The following is a 19,194-nucleotide window of genomic DNA, read 5'->3' as shown; positions in this document are numbered from 1 at the left end:
TTCATCGCCGTACCCCGGCCCCTAAGGGGAAAACCACAATAGACTTACCTGAATCTTACCGAGTGCCATTTGGAAATCTTCAAGTGGATTAATCGGCAACTTGCAAGGAATCGGACAGAGTGAAGAGCAGACATTTGAACTCTTATGAATAATTGGACTTTAGAGTCAATACTGGAACTTACCAATTCCTCTATGCCAGTGAAGTAACTGGTCATCAACGCGCCCCTGCGGTCGACGCAGGATGGAGAGCTCATCCTTCCGAACCATCAGGTGAGACTAAGGAGGGGACATCAAGAGTGATCAGTGGGAAGACAACGTGAGTGGGGAAGGTGGGTTGATACTCAATTCCACGGGTGGTTAATTCCTCTTCTCCTTTGCAGAAGAATATTCTTGCGAGCCAGACAAACTAGACTGAGCGGGCCAGTCCAGTCAGTCATTTCGGCGCTACACGTCACGCTGGTGGAAGTAACAGCGGCCCAGTTCTGGTCGACGCCCCCGTGGGAACCAGGTGAGCTTAACAGGTGCGTAATAAATGGTCAGATATCGCGCTTCCATAAAAGAGGGGGGGATTCACAGCCCCTGACCTAACATTGTACTGGATAGCCGCACAGGACCAATACGCCACTTACTGGTATCCTAGCTCTCTGACTCGCACGCACATTAAGCTGGAAATCCGGGCGGCAGCTGGAGTCAATATGATGACTCTTATACTACATCAACATTATGTGCCAGATTCCCCCATTGACCCAATTGGAACTACCCTGCTTGCCTGGGACCGGCTACTGAATGTGGCGGCAGAATCCTACCTCTATTACAAATGGCTCCCTGTGTGGGGGTTCCCCGGGCTGGAGTCTACACACAACACGTCCTTGGCTCGACACTGGGAGACTCCAGGCTATCAAGCATTAACAGATTTCTATCCCGATGGGGGGTTCATTGATCCACAGACATGGAAGCAGGGCCATTCTGGGTCTCGCGCTTGAGATGCTGCAATACTAAAGGATTCCTGCTGCATTCCATGCTAGATGGCCCACATTCCCTGATGAGCCCTCCGACACTCCAGATGTTGCATACATTGCTAACTCGAGCGGTGCCCGCGGCTTAGTCTCCTCCTTATATAAAATGCTATTGGTGGGCACCCCGGCCCAACCTTCCAAGGCGCGCTCCGAGTGGGCGGAAAAACTGGGTCTTGAGGTCACTGACCAATTATGGAAAAAGAAGTGCTCGCACACACTAATAGAGTATCTCTTAATTTTTGTAATCGAGTCAATCAGTATAAATCACTGAACAGGTTGTATTACACTCCTCTTAAAATCTCCAAGTTTGCCCACACCAACACACATTCCTGCGCTCGCTGAAAGGCGGAGAACGCAGATCATCTACACATGTTCTGGACATGTCATAAACTGGGAGGTTTCTGGGATGGAATCCTGAGGGCACTCGCTGATATCAAAAGTACTGCGATTGAGCCTAATACACTGGGAGTGTTGTTGGGAGTATGGAATACTGATGATACTCGACGCATGGCTACATTCCTAAATTTAAGCTGCATGGTAGCCAAGAAGTGTGTACTTCAAAGTTGGAAGAGTACCACCCCCCACCCCTGACCTTTCAGAAGTGGCTCAATGCACATACCTTGTCCCGGAATTGCGAAGAAGAATACCTAACTATGCTCCCAGCGCACTCTCGCCCCAAGAACATAAGGTCTGAATTCAACAGTTACTTTAACAGTCAAGAGGAGTGCGCATCTGAAAGAGACTCACCCCCAGCCCGCAGTGAAGGTCTCCAATGCCACAGCACCTCATAATTGACTATCCCTTTATTTGTTGATGTACTATTCTCCCAGTAGACACATTGCGTCCTTCGTGTGTATTGATTGTTTTGATTGCTCTGACATGTGTTTATTGTAAACCTCTGCCAATAAAAAAAATAAAAAATAAAAATAAAAAGAATTCAAATCCCATCAAGATTACTTTACGAGACACATTTCCGTATCCCACCTTTGTGGAACTGGGACTCCCCAAAGTCCTGCGACTCTTTGGTAGGTGTTTTGGTTCTCAATCACAGTATTAAACTTAAGCTGACATGCCCGCTCTGGTATTGCAGGTTCCCGTTACCTTATGCGTTTTGCTAGCCTTGCTGCAGAGCATGCATCTTACTTTCAGTCTACATGTGAAAGGAAGTATGCCCGCCAATCTTTATTCGTTCCGCGTATGTTTGTTGGCTTTCCGAGGCTTGACATACAGTGTTCCTATCGCTTTCACTGTTTTTTTTTTACTTGTTGTTTTAAGTTTCGTTAAACTTTTACAACATTCCTTTAAATTATGACATTTTCAACAGTAAACATTGTTTTTTGATTTTTCAAACAATTTCCATTTACAAACATGTTTCAAATAGATTAATATTGCATACATTTCACCATAACTACATTAAAGGAAGAGAAAAGAAATACTAAAATAGACATAACTCTAAAACCATAACATTCTTTTGTTTCCAAAATCATTTCTTAATGTTAACTGAAAATTATGAAACAAGTATCTGAGTGGTACATAATAAATCATATATCCTTCAACCTTAGAATAGACACTAGAATACTGCAACTTGAGTGTTTGAATGCAAATTAATCTCCATCTATATTGTTCTAACAATCAGGTTTTAGATGTTCATAACAATCAGCTTCATTACTGTTAAGAAAAAGAATAGGTCTGCAAATGAGAGTCTAAATTCCCATGCACCATATCTATAAGCGCACATAATAGCGTAAAAGCGTATTAAAGGATTTCATAATGCATCTCCTTAATCCACGGAAGATAACATGGCAGACACTCCTTCATGGTACCGTTACATGAACCAGAAGTGAATATTAACTTTGCAATATAGTACAGAGCAATTTGCTACAGAAAATCCTATTGTATTTATATTTGTCCTAAACAATCAAAAGCACAATAGATTGTATTCTAACTAGTACAGGAGAGAATCCGACAAAGATCGACATGGTTTTAGATTCCTCCTCGGTATAAATAATAGCCAATAGGCGAGTTAGAGACAACACTAAGTTTGTACTCGACCCCCACATACAGCGTGACCAAAACAATTCCCGTCCAAAAACTGATTCACCAATGTTAGCAGTAAACAAAATGTTAATTCTGTGTTGTGAAAAAGTTACAGTACATGGTTAGATGTTTTAAAGTTTCTTTTTCAGTACTGTTCCCACAGAATCAACACATCCCATGATTGTGATTCAATGTGCCTTTCAACCAATGTTGCGTTTGCTCATTGGAATGAAGCTGATTCAGCTTAAAGTAAAGGAATAAATCAAGTACCTTGCCACTAGGGAATAATGTTAAATATTTATGGCGTTTAGATGGAAAACAAGCTATTTCTCTATAGAGTTTGTATTTGCACACAGCCTCTATAATTAAAAGCCAGACATGTTCAAAGAGTCTTTTTTTTACATATAGAGGTCTTTTCAGCAAATCATTAGATTTTAAGTTAATACTGTCTAGCAGTGCAATCATCTTAGCATGATATTTCTTAATGGAGTAGAACAAGTTACTTACCAACTGGTAACGTTCTTTCGACTGGATGTTGCTCCAACATATTCCACATCTTTGACATGTAGTGTCCACAGCTGTGCTACTTCGGAAATTATTTGGCAGAGGGCGCCCTGCATCGATGGCATCGGGTCGATGTCCCTCGAAGGCTTCCGTCAAGGGCTACGTCACCGGGTGTTATAAATGGGACGCATGGCACCCGTAGCCTCAGTTTATGTATTTTCCTCCATAACGTGTGACATGCTCACACACAATGCCTGCTTGACTGCACATAGCCTTGAGGGAACGCAAGCTGCAATAGCATAGGAAATTCTCAAGAGGGGCAGGCCGGAGGGTGATGTGGAATACGTTGGAGGCACATCCAGTCAAAAGAACGTTACCAGTTGGTAAGTAACTTGTTCTTTGAATGGATTGTGTCCTCCAACGTATTATACTTCTATGAGACTCCCAAAGCAGTACCAGAAAATGGAGGAAGGAGAAGAATTTAAAATACCCAATCAGATGGCAGAAGAAAGAGCCACTTTACCAAAGGCCATATCTTGACCATGGAGCGTATCCATGGAGTAACGTTTGACAAAGGTGTGGATAGAAGCCCATGTCGCTGCGTCACAAATATTCCTTATAGGAACTCCCCGCTGCAGGGCTGTGGAAGAAGCCAAGCCACTAGTGGAATGAGCTTGCCACCCTTCAGGAGGGTCCTTGCTCACCAATCTGTAACATTCAGTAATGGTGAGGATAATCCACCTGGACAAGGTCTGCTTGGTAACAGCCTGGCCCAATCCGTGTACAGCATACCACACAAAGAGTTGATTGTCCACTCTGACCCTGGACATCCTAGAAATATAAAAGCTCAGAGCTATCCTAGGGTCTAATTTAGGGAGGCGCTCCTCTTCCTTACCAGGATGAGGAGGGTAGAAAGCAGGAAGTACCACTTCCTGGCTCAGATGAAACTCAGACACTACCTTAGGTAGAAAGGATGGACGTACCGTACCCTCAGTGCAACCCTATCCTTGTGGAACACAGTAAAGGGTGGCTTAGATGAAAGTGCCTGCAATTCACTCACTCTGCGAGCGGATGTAACCGCAACCAAGAACACTGTCTTGAAAGACAACAGTCTCAAAGGACAAGAGGGCAAAGGCTCAAATGGAGGGCCCATCAAGAATTTCAAGACCAAATTCAGATCCCAAACCGGCACCTGAAACGGGGACTGCGGGAACACATTAGTGAGTCCCTTTACAAATTGGGAAATCAATGGAATCTTAAAGTAAGAACATTCTTCAGATGAGCACTTGAAGATAGACAGCGCCCTCAGGTAACCTTTAATGGTACTTACCGATTTGGATGAATCGGCACATGAAAGTAAGCATCCTGTAGGTCCAGAGACACCAGCCAATCCTGAAGTCAAAGAGCCTGGAGGACTTGAGAAAGAGTGACCATCTTGAACTGGTCCTTCCTGAGAAGTTTGTTCAACCAACGCAAGTCCAAAATGGGTCTCAAACCCCTGTCTTTCTTTGGAATCAAAAAATATGGGGAATACCATCCCTTGTTCCTCTGCGCTACAGGCACCAGTTCTATAGCACCTTTCTCCAGCAAGGTCAAGATCTCCTGCACAAAGAGCGGATCTGGAAGCTTCAAAGATAGATTCCCCAGTTGACTGTCATGAGGCCGTGTGAGGAAGGGAAGGCAGTAGACTTGGGCTATCGTTTCCAGAACCCACGCATCCAAAGTAATAGCTCAACATTCTTCGAGATGCTGAGACAGTCTGCCCCCAACCGGTGAACATTGGAACATGGCCTCAGTTGATTTGGAGCAGCTGCGGCAGCGCCTGAAGGCAAAGAGGCAGCTGCCTGAGCAGCTTTTGCACCCCTATTTCCCCCACCACCACAGGTACTTTTACCTTGACCCCTTTTTGACTGACGGCTCCTCTCGTCCTACCAAAATAGCAGTAGAAACAAAAGGAACCCTCCCACCCCCGCCACTGCTGTCCCCTAGGAAGCAAAGGCGGAGGTTGACGCACAGTTGTGCTCAAAGACTTAGCAGCAGCTTTTGAGGTCTGTAAACTCTCAAGGCTTTCGTCAGCCTAGCTGCCAAACAAATGCACGCCATCAAAGGGCATGTTCAAAAGACGGCTATGCACATCCGGAGCAAAACCCGACTTCCGCAACCACGGAAATCTGTGTATAACGGTGCTCGCAGCCAAGGACCGGCTCACGCTGTCGGCCGTATCCAATCGCGACTGAAGGGATTCACACATGGCATCCTTGCCATCTTGTACGAGAGCAATGAACCCATCCCATTCTTCCCATTTCTTCCCGTTCTGGAATAAGCTCAGCCGATAGAGAAACAATGAAAATCTTGCCAAGGCACAAGTGGAGTTGGCAGACTTCAGTGCCATACTCCCCGCAGAAAACACCTTGCGTGCCAAACCATCAAAGCGTTTGTCGTCCCCATAGGAGGGATGGTAGGGTACACCGCCTGCCTCGAGGTGGCCGTAGCCGCCTGAACCACCAAACTCTCGGGAGTGGGTTGAGAGGAAAGGTAGCTGGGGTCGCTACTGGAAGGGCAGTATTTTTTACTTAACGATTTGTTAACCGCCAGAAGAGATTCCGGTGACTGCCAGGCAGCCGCCACCCATTTCTGCACTGCAAAGTCAAATGGAAAGGTAACACTGGGTCAGAGGAGGGACCTTGATCCAAAATATCAGTTAAATCAACCTGAGCAAAAACTTCCGGAGGACTAGACCAACCAAGATACTCAGTGACCCTAGCCATCAGACTCCTATAGGATGACTCTGCATGAGCCCCAGGCTCAGGCCTGCGAAACTTCACTTCCAGAGAAGTGTCAAAGCCATTGGCATCATGAAGATATGGCCGTAACTCTTCCAACTGACTGTCCCCGGACCAGACAGGAGCCACATCAGGCACAACAGGGTCAAATTCCAAATCTGACCTTTCCTCATCCTCATAGATATCATCCAGAGGGAGAAAAAACTCTTGCCTCGGGACAGAAGAGGGTCTGGAATCCTTAACAGGCATCACAGACTTGGAAGTACCCTTCCTTGGAGGATCCACAGTACCAGGGACCTCCATCGGCAAATTCCAGCCAAAAGGCCCCGAAGGTGTCGAGAGCGCAGACGGCTTCGGCATTGAGGGCGTCGACGGCTTCGGCGTCAACAAAGGCGCTGAGGCCTGGTGTGAAGGCAAAGCTTCGACATCTGTATCAGACGGACACGGCGCCAACAGAGTCGACGCAACCTCGAGCCCTTGCCAGATTGCTGCGGTTTCGCCGACGACGAAGCCCGAGATCTGGAAGCAGCACGTCTCTGCTGATCAGCCTGAATCTTGTCCGAACAGGACCTTGAAGGTTCCCCGGTTAGAATCGCGCTGAGGACCCGAGCCCGAAGGCGCACGAGCCACGGACCGAGACTGTTACCTGGAAAATCACCAGCATCTGCTCCCTGAAGGCTGCCCACCTCCTCTTGAGTCGAGGACTTAGTGGGACAAGCCACTTTCCTCGCGGCACCATCCTCCGAGGAGGACGGGGAAGGCGACCAGTGACAGCGCTTCCGAGAATGGTGTGAACCACTCTGGGACAGAGATTCCCAGGGACTCCTTCCGACACGGAGAGTCGCCCCTCGAATCGTTGGTGGACATCCCCTTAGCAGCTTTATTAGACTTACTGGGTTTAGAACCCCTACCTACCTGTAACTTCCCCTTACGCTCCTGCAAGGCCTTAGCAGTCAGCGACTGGCATTTGGAACAGTCGTCGGTGTCATGACTCTCACCCAAACACCACAAACAAATGAGATGCAGGTCCGTAATTGACATCTTAGACTTGCAGTCCCAGCAAGTCTTGAAGCCAGACCAGGAAGTCGGAGGGGTCGAAGAAGAAGACATATTCACGAGGAATACACGAGGCGCTCCGAGTCTCCGAAGTAAACACGTTTGCGGAAAAAATGAACTGAAGCTACGGGCGATGTGCGTCCTATTTATAACTTCTGGTGACGTTGCCCTCGACAGAGGCCTTCGAGGGACATCGACCCGATGCCATCGACGCAAGATGCCCTCTGCCGAAAAATTTCCCAAGTAACACAGCTGTGGACATTACATGTCAAAGACTTGTAATACGTTGGAGGACACAATCCATTCCAAACCTCAGTATTGTGTTGTAGGCCCATCAACAGGCCCATTTGAAGATGAAGGCTACCAAGTGCCAGATTGGTCACGTTACAGTGACCTACCTCTAGCATGAGGTTGGTGGGGCCAAAATTCAGCCTCTACCTAGCAAAGTACAAGCTATACAAGATGGAGTGACTCCTACAACCCAAACACAGGTGAGAGCTTGACCCAAACCCAGGTGAGAGCTTGTCTAGGCCTCACAGGAATTTTATGGCAGACTATGGTACCATAGTTTCTCTTCTGACTGCCCTCACTACTCCAAAGAAACCTTAGAACACGCCTTGGTCGGAGTAGTGTGAGAAGGCCTTCAAAGGTCTGGAGGATTCCCTTTTTAAGGGCCCCTGTTCTCAGGGCACCCGATTGCCAGAAACTTTTTATTGAGATGATAGATGACTGACACTGGGATAGGTGCTGTCCTCTCTCAGTTAGATGACAAAGTGTCATTGGAAACCCTTATGTTTTATTAGTTGCGACTGTGGAGAAAGAGTGCTTCTCTATTGTGTGGGGCATTGGGAAGCTGAGACACTATCTATTTGGGACTCACTTCACTGTGCAGACCGACAATAAGTCTGCAAAGTGACTAATGAACATCAAGGGAGAGAATCCCAAGTTGTTTAGGTAGTCCATACTTCTCTTCAAGGCTTTGACTTAACAATTGAGGATAGGGCAGGTGCTCAACATAACAATGCTGATGGGCTGTCCAGCATGTTTAACCGACTGGAACAGGAAACCCATTCAGGGGTGGATTAGATCCTCGCCCCCCTGCCCCTAGTCGGTTAGGAAACATTTTGTTTTTGCATCTTTCCCTCCATAGTTTCCTATGGAACCCCACTCTTTTTGCTCCGTTTTCGATCTTGTCCTGAATTTTTGAAGGGAAGTAAAGCCTTCAGCTTCACTTGTCTAGCCTTGCCTTTTGTGCATTTGTTATTGGCGGACTGATCAGTCCTTAAGACTATCAGTACTGGGAAGCTCTGTTACCCTTTTGAATGTTTGTATTTTTAACATTGCACATGTCACCTTGCAGTGCAATGGGGAAACTTTTGTATCACCATAACTTTTCACATATGGAATTTCTAGTTACTTTTATATGTGCCTAAAGCAGATACATTTTTACAGTTTTTTGTTTATTTTTCTTGTGCACATTCGCATCTATACTACCCTGCTCACTAATCTGCACCAAAAGATATGGGGCCGTGCTCACTTTCCAGAGTTTCTGCCTCTTCTTTCTCTTGTCAGTGCCTCTATCCCTTTCCTGTTCTGCCTTCCCATTAGAGTATCCATCTTCAACTCCTCTGTTGGTCTTGCAATCCGTTCTTCCATTCCAGGTCTTAGAACAAGCCCAGAAGTCTTCCTCTCCTCTCTGCATCTTACAATCTGGACTGACACTCAATGTCTTACACCTAACCCAGCAACATTCCTCTCTCCTACAGCAATCTTGTTTCTTTTTAACACTACAACTCACCTTCTCTGTACCACAAAATTCCTTTCCACTAATTTATTTGTTGTGCATTTGTTAGGTGTTTATAGAGTAAGTCAATTCTTTTTCAAAGTGCCCACGGGGCAACAGGGAGGGAACATGGGATTGAAGCAATAAATACAGTAGAGGATGAGGACGAACCAACTATGCCTTTTGAGTGTTCAGAACGTGCAAGTGCAGCGAGGAAAGGGGAAGTGGGGGGGGGGGAGATAAGTGCTGGAATGTCTGTGATTGTGGTATGGTAAGTGCTATGCGACCTGGAGCGGCATTGGGTAGAACGTGTAAGCCTACAGGAAGTAGGCCGGCGGGTGCAGTGCTGCAGGGTAGGCAGAGACTGAGGCGATTGGGTGTGGGAGGCTAGGACCCCGAAGAATACATAAGGGCCCTGGTCATGAATCACAGCGACTTTGGGAATTAGAGGAGGGAAGAAGGGAAGGAGGAGGTGAAGAGGAAAGTCTTGAGGTGCTTCCGGAATTTGAGGAAATCCTGCTCAAGATGAAAAGGAAGAGGGAGGCTGTTCCATAATAGGGAACCAGCTGAAGAAAGTGATCGGCCTCCAACCCCCTGTGTAGCAAAGTGCTTTACACACAGAGTTGGTGCCAGAGGACTGCAGAGGTCTAGAGGGAGAGTATTTAGTAAGGGAAAGTTGCAGATAGCATGGTCCCAGGCCCCAGAGAGCCTTGTGGATGATGCAGAGGGATATGAATGCAATCCATGCAGCAACCAGGAGCCAGTGAAGAGTTTTTAGGACAGGGAAGATGCGGTGCCTGGGCTTAAGGCCAAGGATAAGGATAAGCCCTGCTGCCCTATTCTAGATTAGCTGGAGGGGTCGTAGAGTTAAAGGAGGTAGATTCAGCAGAAGGCTATTGCAGTAGTCAAACCTAGAGAGAACCAGGGCTTGGGTAACATTGAGCTTCTGGGGGAAAGTGAGCTGATCATAAGAGCTGGGCCTTGTATAGTGCTTGGACTGACTAGCTTCCAGCTGATTGAACAGAGGCATCACATGCACTATCTTGGCATGGTAGGGATGCTTTGTAGTCCTAAATTCATGGGGTAAGACTTCAAAAAGGGGAGGTGCCATTTTGGATCCCAGTTCAAGGATTAAGATTTTCAAAAAGAAAAATGTCACTCAAAGGCTCCAAAGCTACTGGAGCCAAACAGGTCTCAATGTGTGACTCGCCATGCAAGGGGGTGGTTTTCATCGGAGTGCAATGTTTCTGATTAAGTACACATTGAGAAAGAGAAACATTCCGGCCCCAATCTATTGCCAAAGTTACCCCTGGAAACATGACTTGCTTCCAAATGTGCGTATCATTCGAAGTGTCTCTTTTCAATGCAGTGTGGATCGAGCAGGTCCTGCAACAGTGACATGACACCATGCTTTAATAATGTTTGGGACAGATTGGCAACATGTTTCAGTGGCTAACGTGCAGGTCGGCATATTGGTGCTATTCTTTAAGGCCTTGGAATGAGCCCTGGACAGAATTGCTGTCTTTTTCTAGATGTGATGCAGTCTCACGGACGATATCAGATGTCTTGTTAAAATGACTCAAGAGGAACCTGGGAGCCGGCTGATAGGTTGTCACAGCGGTACCCTGATTAAGTAGCTGTTTTGGGTAAAAAGTGTAATTCACTGGGCTGCACGACTTTAGTTTCTGTACAGCTTCAGCCTCTATGGCATAAAGCAATCCAGACTTTTAACCTATTTTTAAATCTCTTGAATATCTTACATGCCAAGCATTTGTTTTCGGCATTGTCCCTTTGAAGGCAGTGATTGCACACCTTATAGCTATCCTCCCAAGAAAACCTTGAATTACTGATGGGACTGAATTTAAACTGTGTTTTTTCCATTAGGAGACTTGTGGAGGACATTATCAACCTTGCTAGATAGTAAACCACCAACCTCCAAACTGTCCCCATTGTGTGCTATGCAACGATCAAAGTCTGTCACAGTTGAGTGCCAAATCCCAATGTCGATCTTCTCTGCCATTCAATGTTGAAAATATTCTCCGGTATATTTTTGTTCTCTGCCTTCCCTCACAACACAAATCGACGACGGAAAATAACAATGCGAGGACATGGACACGTGGAACATCATGGGTACCTGTACACGAAGGGTAAGGACAGTGACAAGAACGCCCCTGTTGACCTTTTACTTTGAAAGTAAAAAACGTGTAATATTCTAGAACAACCACTATATGGCAGCCTATGCAAAGCATGCATGTTAAACAGATTCACAAGCCTCAGGAAATGTTTCACAGCACATTATGTGTGGTGTTCTTTATTGTGCACTAGTGTGAAAGCCGCCTATGTACACTGGCCAAATTGCGTGAGGAGATACATTTTCAGAGTGTTAATACGTTATGTGGTTTGCTGGCCTAATATATTTCCTAAGGCAACCACTCCCTCTCGCGTTGACAACAGGCGAAAGGGGTCTCTACTGTGCATGACTGCATTGGACAAACCTACATCTGGCCTTTTATTATATTGTATGTGTCTGGGTCTAATTATAATGTGGAACAAGCCCATTCCCAGAGTGGAACAACACTTGACAGCTCTGCTAACATTTTCACATTACACAGTGAGAGTGTTTGGTCAGATTTGGTGGACACCCCGTTACTTCACTATGGATAGGTTTGTTCAAACTCTTCACCAGAGTGATGAAGTGGAAAAACCTCCCTAACTAGTGTCGATTGGGACCAGGGGTAACAAACAAATCTCCCCTTATTAAATTGTCACAGTTTGCCCACCACAGGGGATCTAGGCTATGATAAGTTTGAGACCTGTTGAAGGTATGTCATGTGGCTCTGAAAGCAAGACCACTGACCTCAAATTAGCTACTTTAGGGACCTCATGTGCAACAGAGTACCATGAAGATCTATTATACCATGAGACCCAGAAGATGAGGAAAGGACGAGGCCAGGACCCGCCTGGGATTAGAAGCCTCCCTCGTACCATCTGACAGCAAAGCTGCCATTGGAAGAAAAGGCTAAAAAAATATATGTTCCCATTCCTTTGACCCTTACATTTTTTGACCAGATTATCTGAAGCAACCCAGATAACCAAAGACTTGAAGTAGACGTTACATGGGCATGCACAGAAGTAAAAAAAACATTTTGTAAGTTTCGACTCTTACCTCCATTCGAAGTCCTATAAATGGCATATTTGTGTCACACATAGCTACAAAGTGAGCAAGAACTTTATTGAAGGCACACATTTCTCCTGAACGTTTTGGTTTTTTGGGCTCCACAGGACCTTGATCACCAGAAATCTGAACACACAAAAAAGCATTCAAATATACATTAGGAAAATGAAAAACATTGAGTAGCCACAACAGAAGCATTTAAGAAAGATCAACTGAATAATTGGGCATTTGTTGGTGATAAACTATGTGTGAAGACCACAGTAGTCCGATTATTGTATACTTTATTATAAGTAACTGAGAATTAAACACAAAGTAGAACACCAGAGAAACAAAAAAAGAAAAAAGCAGTTTCAGGGCCAAAATCCTATTTTTGCTTTGTTGGATTCCATTTGCACTAATATTTCCGCAGACTGAAGATTTTCCAAAAGGTTCCATTAGGGGGACACCATTTAGTAATGTTCCTACCTGGTTCCCCCAAACGCTACCAGGGCAGGGGCACACACTGTTGCTCAATTTCCGTCTCTGGGTGAGTTTTCTAAGGTATTGTGGTTCACAGTTGGTTGGTGGCAGCTGTATTTATTTTCTCCATTATTTTCTTCAACTCGGTTGCACCTTGGTATAGCCATATCTACTCAAGGTAGAATTGTTCCCTCTGGAGAACCAAAATAGCTGCCAGGTACTTTAATTGGTTATCTTGAGATTATTTTACCTGGTGGTAACAGCCTTTTGTGGTCATTTGCCTTTGCAGGTTCTGCAGAGAGTACACACAGGAGACTCTGAATAAATTGAATCCAGTGGGGCCTGGATGAGGGTCTTTGAGACACCTCAATCCATATTCCGGTGTGCATGTGTGCCCACAAAGGTGGAGTTAAGCTGGCCATCCTTGATTAGATGCCCATCCAACATTGAATGGTACATGGATAGTAACTGGAGGGCTCGGGTCACCTACAGTCATAAGAGTGTGTATAATTATCGAGACCTGGAGACATTTCTAAAGCCCACTCCCAGACCAGATCCCGAAGTTGCAGAGAGCACAATAACCCAGAGGACGCATGAGTGTCCTCTGTGACACATGATGCTCATTCCTGATCCACTTGAGGTGAAGCTCGGTCTCTCAACAACCAAATGAAACCCATTTCGGGCAATTGCCGTCCTTGAGCTATTAGCAACTGTCCTTTCATCTTATATTGCAGCCTTTTGAGTGATCACTTGAAGCCCTTAGACCAAGTGCAAGCCTCTGCTCACAACTGGAGACTCAAAGCAGTTATCTGACTGTCTTCTAGTGCTCTTCTTTATTAGGGCTTGCCATGCCATCTACAAGGGGGCCATCCAAGAGTGTGTGCTAATGGCCTGACATTCAGCTAGGCTTACCTTTGCTTAATGGTCAGTACTGTGCACTCTTGCGACTGGCCCCACTGATATTAGGGTTGCATCTTGGGGATCTTCAGACCTTCTACTCTGAAATGTAAATATCAGAGTGGTAACTTACATCCTTCGTAACTGTTCAGATGGATTTCTAGACTCTAGCATGGTGGACAGATTTTAGGAGGCTCCCCTAGCTATAGTGAGTTGGGAAACTCAGAGGTTGGCCAAACAAGCGTGGAGAGTGGTGAAGGCTATTCTCAGGAGTGTGTCAGTGGGATCAGGGGTCCACAATTAGTCCACACTAATGTAATGTAATCTGGCATTTGTATAGCACCTTTTCCCATTGGTATGACCTCATAGCGCTATAGGTGAACGCCCTTGGAGGATCGAAGTCCGAGGTATGCGATATTGGTCAAAGGAATTTAGAATGCTTGTGTGCATTTTAGCCAGTACAAAGGTAAGTAGGGGTGGCAAGTCCCTGCTAGCGACCCATGTAGAGCTGGCTTGTGGATGGATGCTGTGATGGCTGTCAGGAGAGTATACGAGTCAAGGCGATGGATGTGTTCAGCTAGACCGAAATTCTATTGTGGGACTTAGCAGCATTCTAGTGGCAGTGGCAGTGGTGTGGTGAGATGTCTCTTCAAGTAGCGGATAACTGCAGATGTGTGCAGGTGGGTGGCTGTGCCTTCAGAGGATACATCGATCACCCATTGAGATGGTGTGATAAACACCCGTGAGTCATGGCTGTTTACTTGTTTTCGTTGACTGAGTGAAGGTCCTGTCTGGCAGGTCTATGGAAGTCTTGTCTGTGCATGCTTGGTACCTTCATTGATGCCCCAGCCTACCTGTCTGGGGGTGAAATTCACCTGAGAGGCGAATTAGGTATGTCAAGATGTTGGTGGACGGGGGATGGGGCCAGGTCTTCAGTGCCCTCCGGGAACCAAGGAGAACCTCTATGCAGCGGATGCTAAAAGGGATAGAGTTCCATATTGTAGGTGCTTGGATGGAAAAGGGTGATCCCCTACACTGCTTGTTGTGGCGGGAGGGATGATAAGGAGGAGAGCAGTGCCTGATCTCGGGTTTCTGTTGGGTCTGAGCTTGTGTTGTAGATATTCTGTGCCTGTCCTGTGCAGAGCCCGGTGGGTGATGCACATAGCCTTGAAGGTGGCCTGTCACCTAACAGGGAGCCAGTGCAAGACACAGAGGGCAGGTGTGATGTGCTCTAGGGCTTTGAGGAGTCTGGCTGCAATGTTTTGGTCCCGTAGGAGTTTTCTGAGTTGATCTGGAGGGGTGCGAAGATATAGGGAGTTGGCGTAGTCTATGTGAGAGAGGACGATAGCTGTGATTGCAGCAATTCTGTGAAGGTAGTAGAGGTAGGGGAAGATGCATCAGAGAATGTGTAGGTGTAGATAGCATGATTTTGACAGAGTTGATGTGATGTAAGTGTCAAATCTGCGTCCATGGTGCAACCAAGGTTCTTTACTGTGTTGGAGGTAGGGGGTGGAAGCTAGGACAGCCAGGGGGTGGGTTAGGGGGAAGAGGGTAGTCTTCCTGAAGATCACCATTTCAGTTTTTCCGTGGTTGAGCAGAAGGTGGGTAGCAGTCACCTAGTGGTGAATTTTTGTGAGGCGTGAAGCGAGGTCGGTAGGAGAGGGGGTTGGAGGTGTCCTTTGGGATCTTGAAGATGATCTGGGTGTCATCTGCTTAGTTGTAGCAAGTCAAGCCATGTGAACGGATAAGAGCGGGGGGCTCAGTAGAGGTTAAAGAGCAGGGCTGATGAGAGGCGCACGGTGGTACTCCATTGGCCGCCCTTACATCTGCTTTTACCCCCTCCTGGGGCTGGTCTTTTGCTAATCCCTGTGCGAGCTATGGGTCTGCTTGGCCCCGTTTTGGGTACTGTTTCTCTAGTGATATTGCATACACCATTCTGGGGTATGCTGAACGTCAGCTGTGTGTGGGCCTTGGGCCTACTTCACCGTCCTCTGCACGCTTTCCGTCCAACACTGCATACTTTCACTCCGATGGCAGGCTTCAGTTGTGGAAGCAGTCTCCTGGGCGTGCACGCACCCGCTTCCTCCTACTGGCTCCGCATTGCGAGGTCGGCTGCTTCACCTCGTTTTTTTCCTCCTGCCTGAGAGGATGTTAGGTAGAATTTCATTTGTATGCATAGTTCTTACCTACTTGTGAGTCCCCCAGCACTTTTTGCTGGACTCTTGCATTTTTGACCAGTTATCCTGAGTGAGCGGGAACCTTTTTCCACACTCACTCAGTCTTTTACTTTATCGCTGGGAACGTTTTTCAACCCTTTTGGTTGTATCTTTTTGAAGTCATGCTTTCCTCCAATTTTTAAGGCATCTGCAATTTATTATTGCAACACACAGCACTTTCTGTGCAGTGTTGCTTGGAGCTCTTTGAGCTGCCCTTTCTAGGTTTTTTGTGATAACTACTGTTTCCAAGTATAGGAGGATACCTTTTCCTACCTTACTGTCAATTCTGTGGAATCAGCACACCCCACCTTATGTGGGGTCCTGAGGGGACAAAATGTATACTTTGTTCCACTTCTCATGTAACTTTCTAGTTACAGTGACAAGTTCATCTGAATGCTGTTCACTGTGGATATTGTCTACCAACTGTTAGTGAAATTTACACACAGGCTGCTGTTGCAGCTGCGATGAGGGGCCATGGGTCAACATTGTACTAAAATGGTGCCAGTCTTTTTTCGCCAACTCTTGATGACTTCTCCTTTAATGAGCTTTCTTCTGCTGACCTGGGTGGGGGAGGTCCCGCTCACTCTTTGATCTTTGCTGGGCTCCCATTGGGAAGCCTGCACAAGTGTGCCAGCATTTCTAGGAGGACAGGAAGCTTGAAGTGCACCGAAACTCTAAAGGTCTTTGTCCTCCAATATGTCTGCTTGAATCCAGTTCTGGATGTGGCATGAATGCGGATTGGCTGGGTTCCTGCATAAAGGCGAGGGTCCTGAAGCAGAACAAGAAAGTCGACACCTGGAACTAAGAATCTGAGTAAGGAGGAAGAATGTCTGCGGTCACCTCCACCGACCGTCAAGCCGACCGAGTAACCACTCCTTCTCCAACCTCCTGTTCTGATCGACAGGGAAGATCCAGACCGAATGACTTCCTCCCCTGGACTTGTGGGTCTAAACAGTTTCGAGACCATCTGCATTTTGAGCTGTCCCTCAAAGAGCGGAGGCCTTCCTCAGCTGCAATTCCACAATACTCTGGGTCATGGACCCATTTGCTATGCATTGTCTCCTGAAGCGTGGTTTCGGCTGTGACTTCCTGGGCATCCTGCTGGACCTACAGTGACTCTTTCCCGCTCTGAGATGTCTCCCCTTCCAAGTCGGGGACAAGAACGGAGAAAGGTCTGCCATGTGACAACCGTCCCCGAACCGAAGCCTGTGTCGAGTGCCAGCTAGCTGGCGAAGATAGTCTACTGGGCGTACCATCGCAAGAAGCGGACCATCTGCTCCAGCCAAAATTTCCTTCTTCAGCCTCCAGGCCAAGAATGCAAACGGGAGCTGCTGCCGCCTCAACTCGGGGAACCGCCGGTGACATGGTCTTTCTTCATGTAAAGATGCTGTCCCCACACCTAGGTACTGACCTAGGTGCTTGCTGTATTGAATCAGACTTCCCCTGTGCTTTCTGAGGCACATTGGGGTGGACAACCCAACTGTGTTCTCCCAGGCCCAAGGAAACTTGTCCTTTGGTCTATAATCCTCCAGGGGGGTTTGATTGACCTCCCCTGAAAAACCTTTTATCTAAACATTTTACCTATCTGCAATATAGAAGAAACCTGCTAATTTGACAGTGTCTGTCTTTCTTTGTTCTTAAGCCCATGGGCCCCAGTCACCCTGTGACCACACTAACTTTGATACTCTCATTCCTAGATGGGGCTGGACTTTCAAAGGTATAGGTTGCCTTAAAGTACTTAGCAGTATCTGTGTTGCTTACTTTAAATGTTGGTTATAAGAATTGATTTGCTAAACTTGAATGCTACTCTAAATACTTAGCTGTATATGTTTATGTTTACTTGCTTATATTGCGCCGGAGCCCGCAGACATACAACAGACAAGACCAACATGTTATGATGATGATATAGAGTTGACTATTCACATGAGTAATGGTTAACAAAAGTCTTACTTTCTCACTACACACCAAAACGTAATCCACATACTGCATTATTGTACTTTCGAGTTGGACATTACCCAAGTCCACCTGGAAGACTCCATTAACCCTTTAAGTGCCAAGGACGAGGTATCTCGTCCTTGTGCAGTGCCAAGGACGAGATACCTTGTCATTTTTTGCGCCTTGTTTTGAGCGATCCCTGCAAAGCAGGGATCGCTCAAAACTGTAATCCAACCCCTGAGCTATGTGAGGGGGAAGTCCCACCTCACTGTCAGGGAGCTGGATTACCTTCAGTTTCACGTCGGCGTGCGTAAAGCACGTTGGCGTGAAACAAAGTAAAATCACTCCAGCAGCCATTTTCGGCTGCTGCGGTGAAGAGAGAAAGTAAGAGCCCTTCTTGCTCCGCCTCGATCTCCGGCTGTATTTCAAGCCGGAGATCGAGGCGGGTATCGTTGGAAAGGGGAGGTTCTCCCCTTTCCAACGATACCCATTGTGTGGCATTGCTGCCCTCCGATCGGGCTCAGGGCGCGCAATCCGTGGGCAGCAATATCACCGGATCAATAGAGATCAGTTTGTGACGCAGGGGGAGGGGGGACTGCTTACTAGGTAAGCGGCCCCCTTCCCCCCGTGGCCCCAAAGCATGGGGCCACAGCGCTGGAGACCCCTGGGGGCAGATCACTGCCCCCAGTGGTGAAAAAGGAACAAAAAAAGAAAAAAAAAGGCCAGGGGAGGTGGGAGGGGCCCTGAGGCCCACTAGGCCACCAGGGATATAGGAAAAAGTGGTGTCCTTGGAAAGGGGAGGTTCTCCTCTTTCCAAGGACACCACATATACGAGGAATTGCTGGTCACGGATCAGTGCAGAGCGCTCGATCCGTGACCAGCAACCACTCAAACACCTTGGAAACGTTTGTGAGGTGGGGGCAGGGGGGGCTGGTTCAAGTAAGCAGCCCCTCCCCCCACCCCCCAAAGGATGGGGGCACATATGTTCACAACCCTGGGGCAGATGGGTGATCATCTGCCCCAGGGAAGGGGGCAAAACCAAAAATAAAATTTAAAAAAATGAAAATATCGAAAGGGAATTTTGGGTGGGATTGGGGGGGCCACTAGGGATAGATTTTACAGAAATGGGGGTGGCCCTCTCCCCCTCACCCCAAGGGGAAATGGTGGCACCCCTTGTAGCCCTCCCTGGGGGCAGATATCTGCTCCTAGGAAGGGCATATGACCCCAGGGAGGGCTGCATGAGATGCCCCCCTGCATTTGGTGTGGGGGGCTAGAGGGTCACCCCCCAGTACATTAGAAAATGATCTGGCGGTTTAGGGTGCCCCTCAGCTCG

General features: G+C 47.1%; 1 protein-coding gene across 2 annotated transcripts in view; it reads right to left on the bottom strand.

Annotated features, from left to right (window-relative positions):
* MED14 (mediator complex subunit 14) overlaps positions 1–19,194 on the bottom strand; it is a 1,766,813-nt gene that overhangs the window by 835,338 nt on the left and 912,281 nt on the right. For both annotated transcript variants that reach the window (XM_069636537.1, XM_069636538.1), the window contains exon 15: positions 12,346–12,480. In XM_069636537.1, coding sequence (XP_069492638.1) covers positions 12,346–12,480 — 135 coding nt within the window. The remainder of the gene's footprint in view (positions 1–12,345; positions 12,481–19,194) is intronic.

This window comes from Ambystoma mexicanum, chromosome 7p (assembly GCF_040938575.1).
Source record: "Ambystoma mexicanum isolate Mex_15411 chromosome 7p, UKY_AmexF1_1, whole genome shotgun sequence".
NCBI classification, from domain to species: Eukaryota; Metazoa; Chordata; class Amphibia; order Caudata; family Ambystomatidae; genus Ambystoma; species Ambystoma mexicanum.
This window is presented reverse-complemented; position numbering and strand designations above follow the sequence as displayed.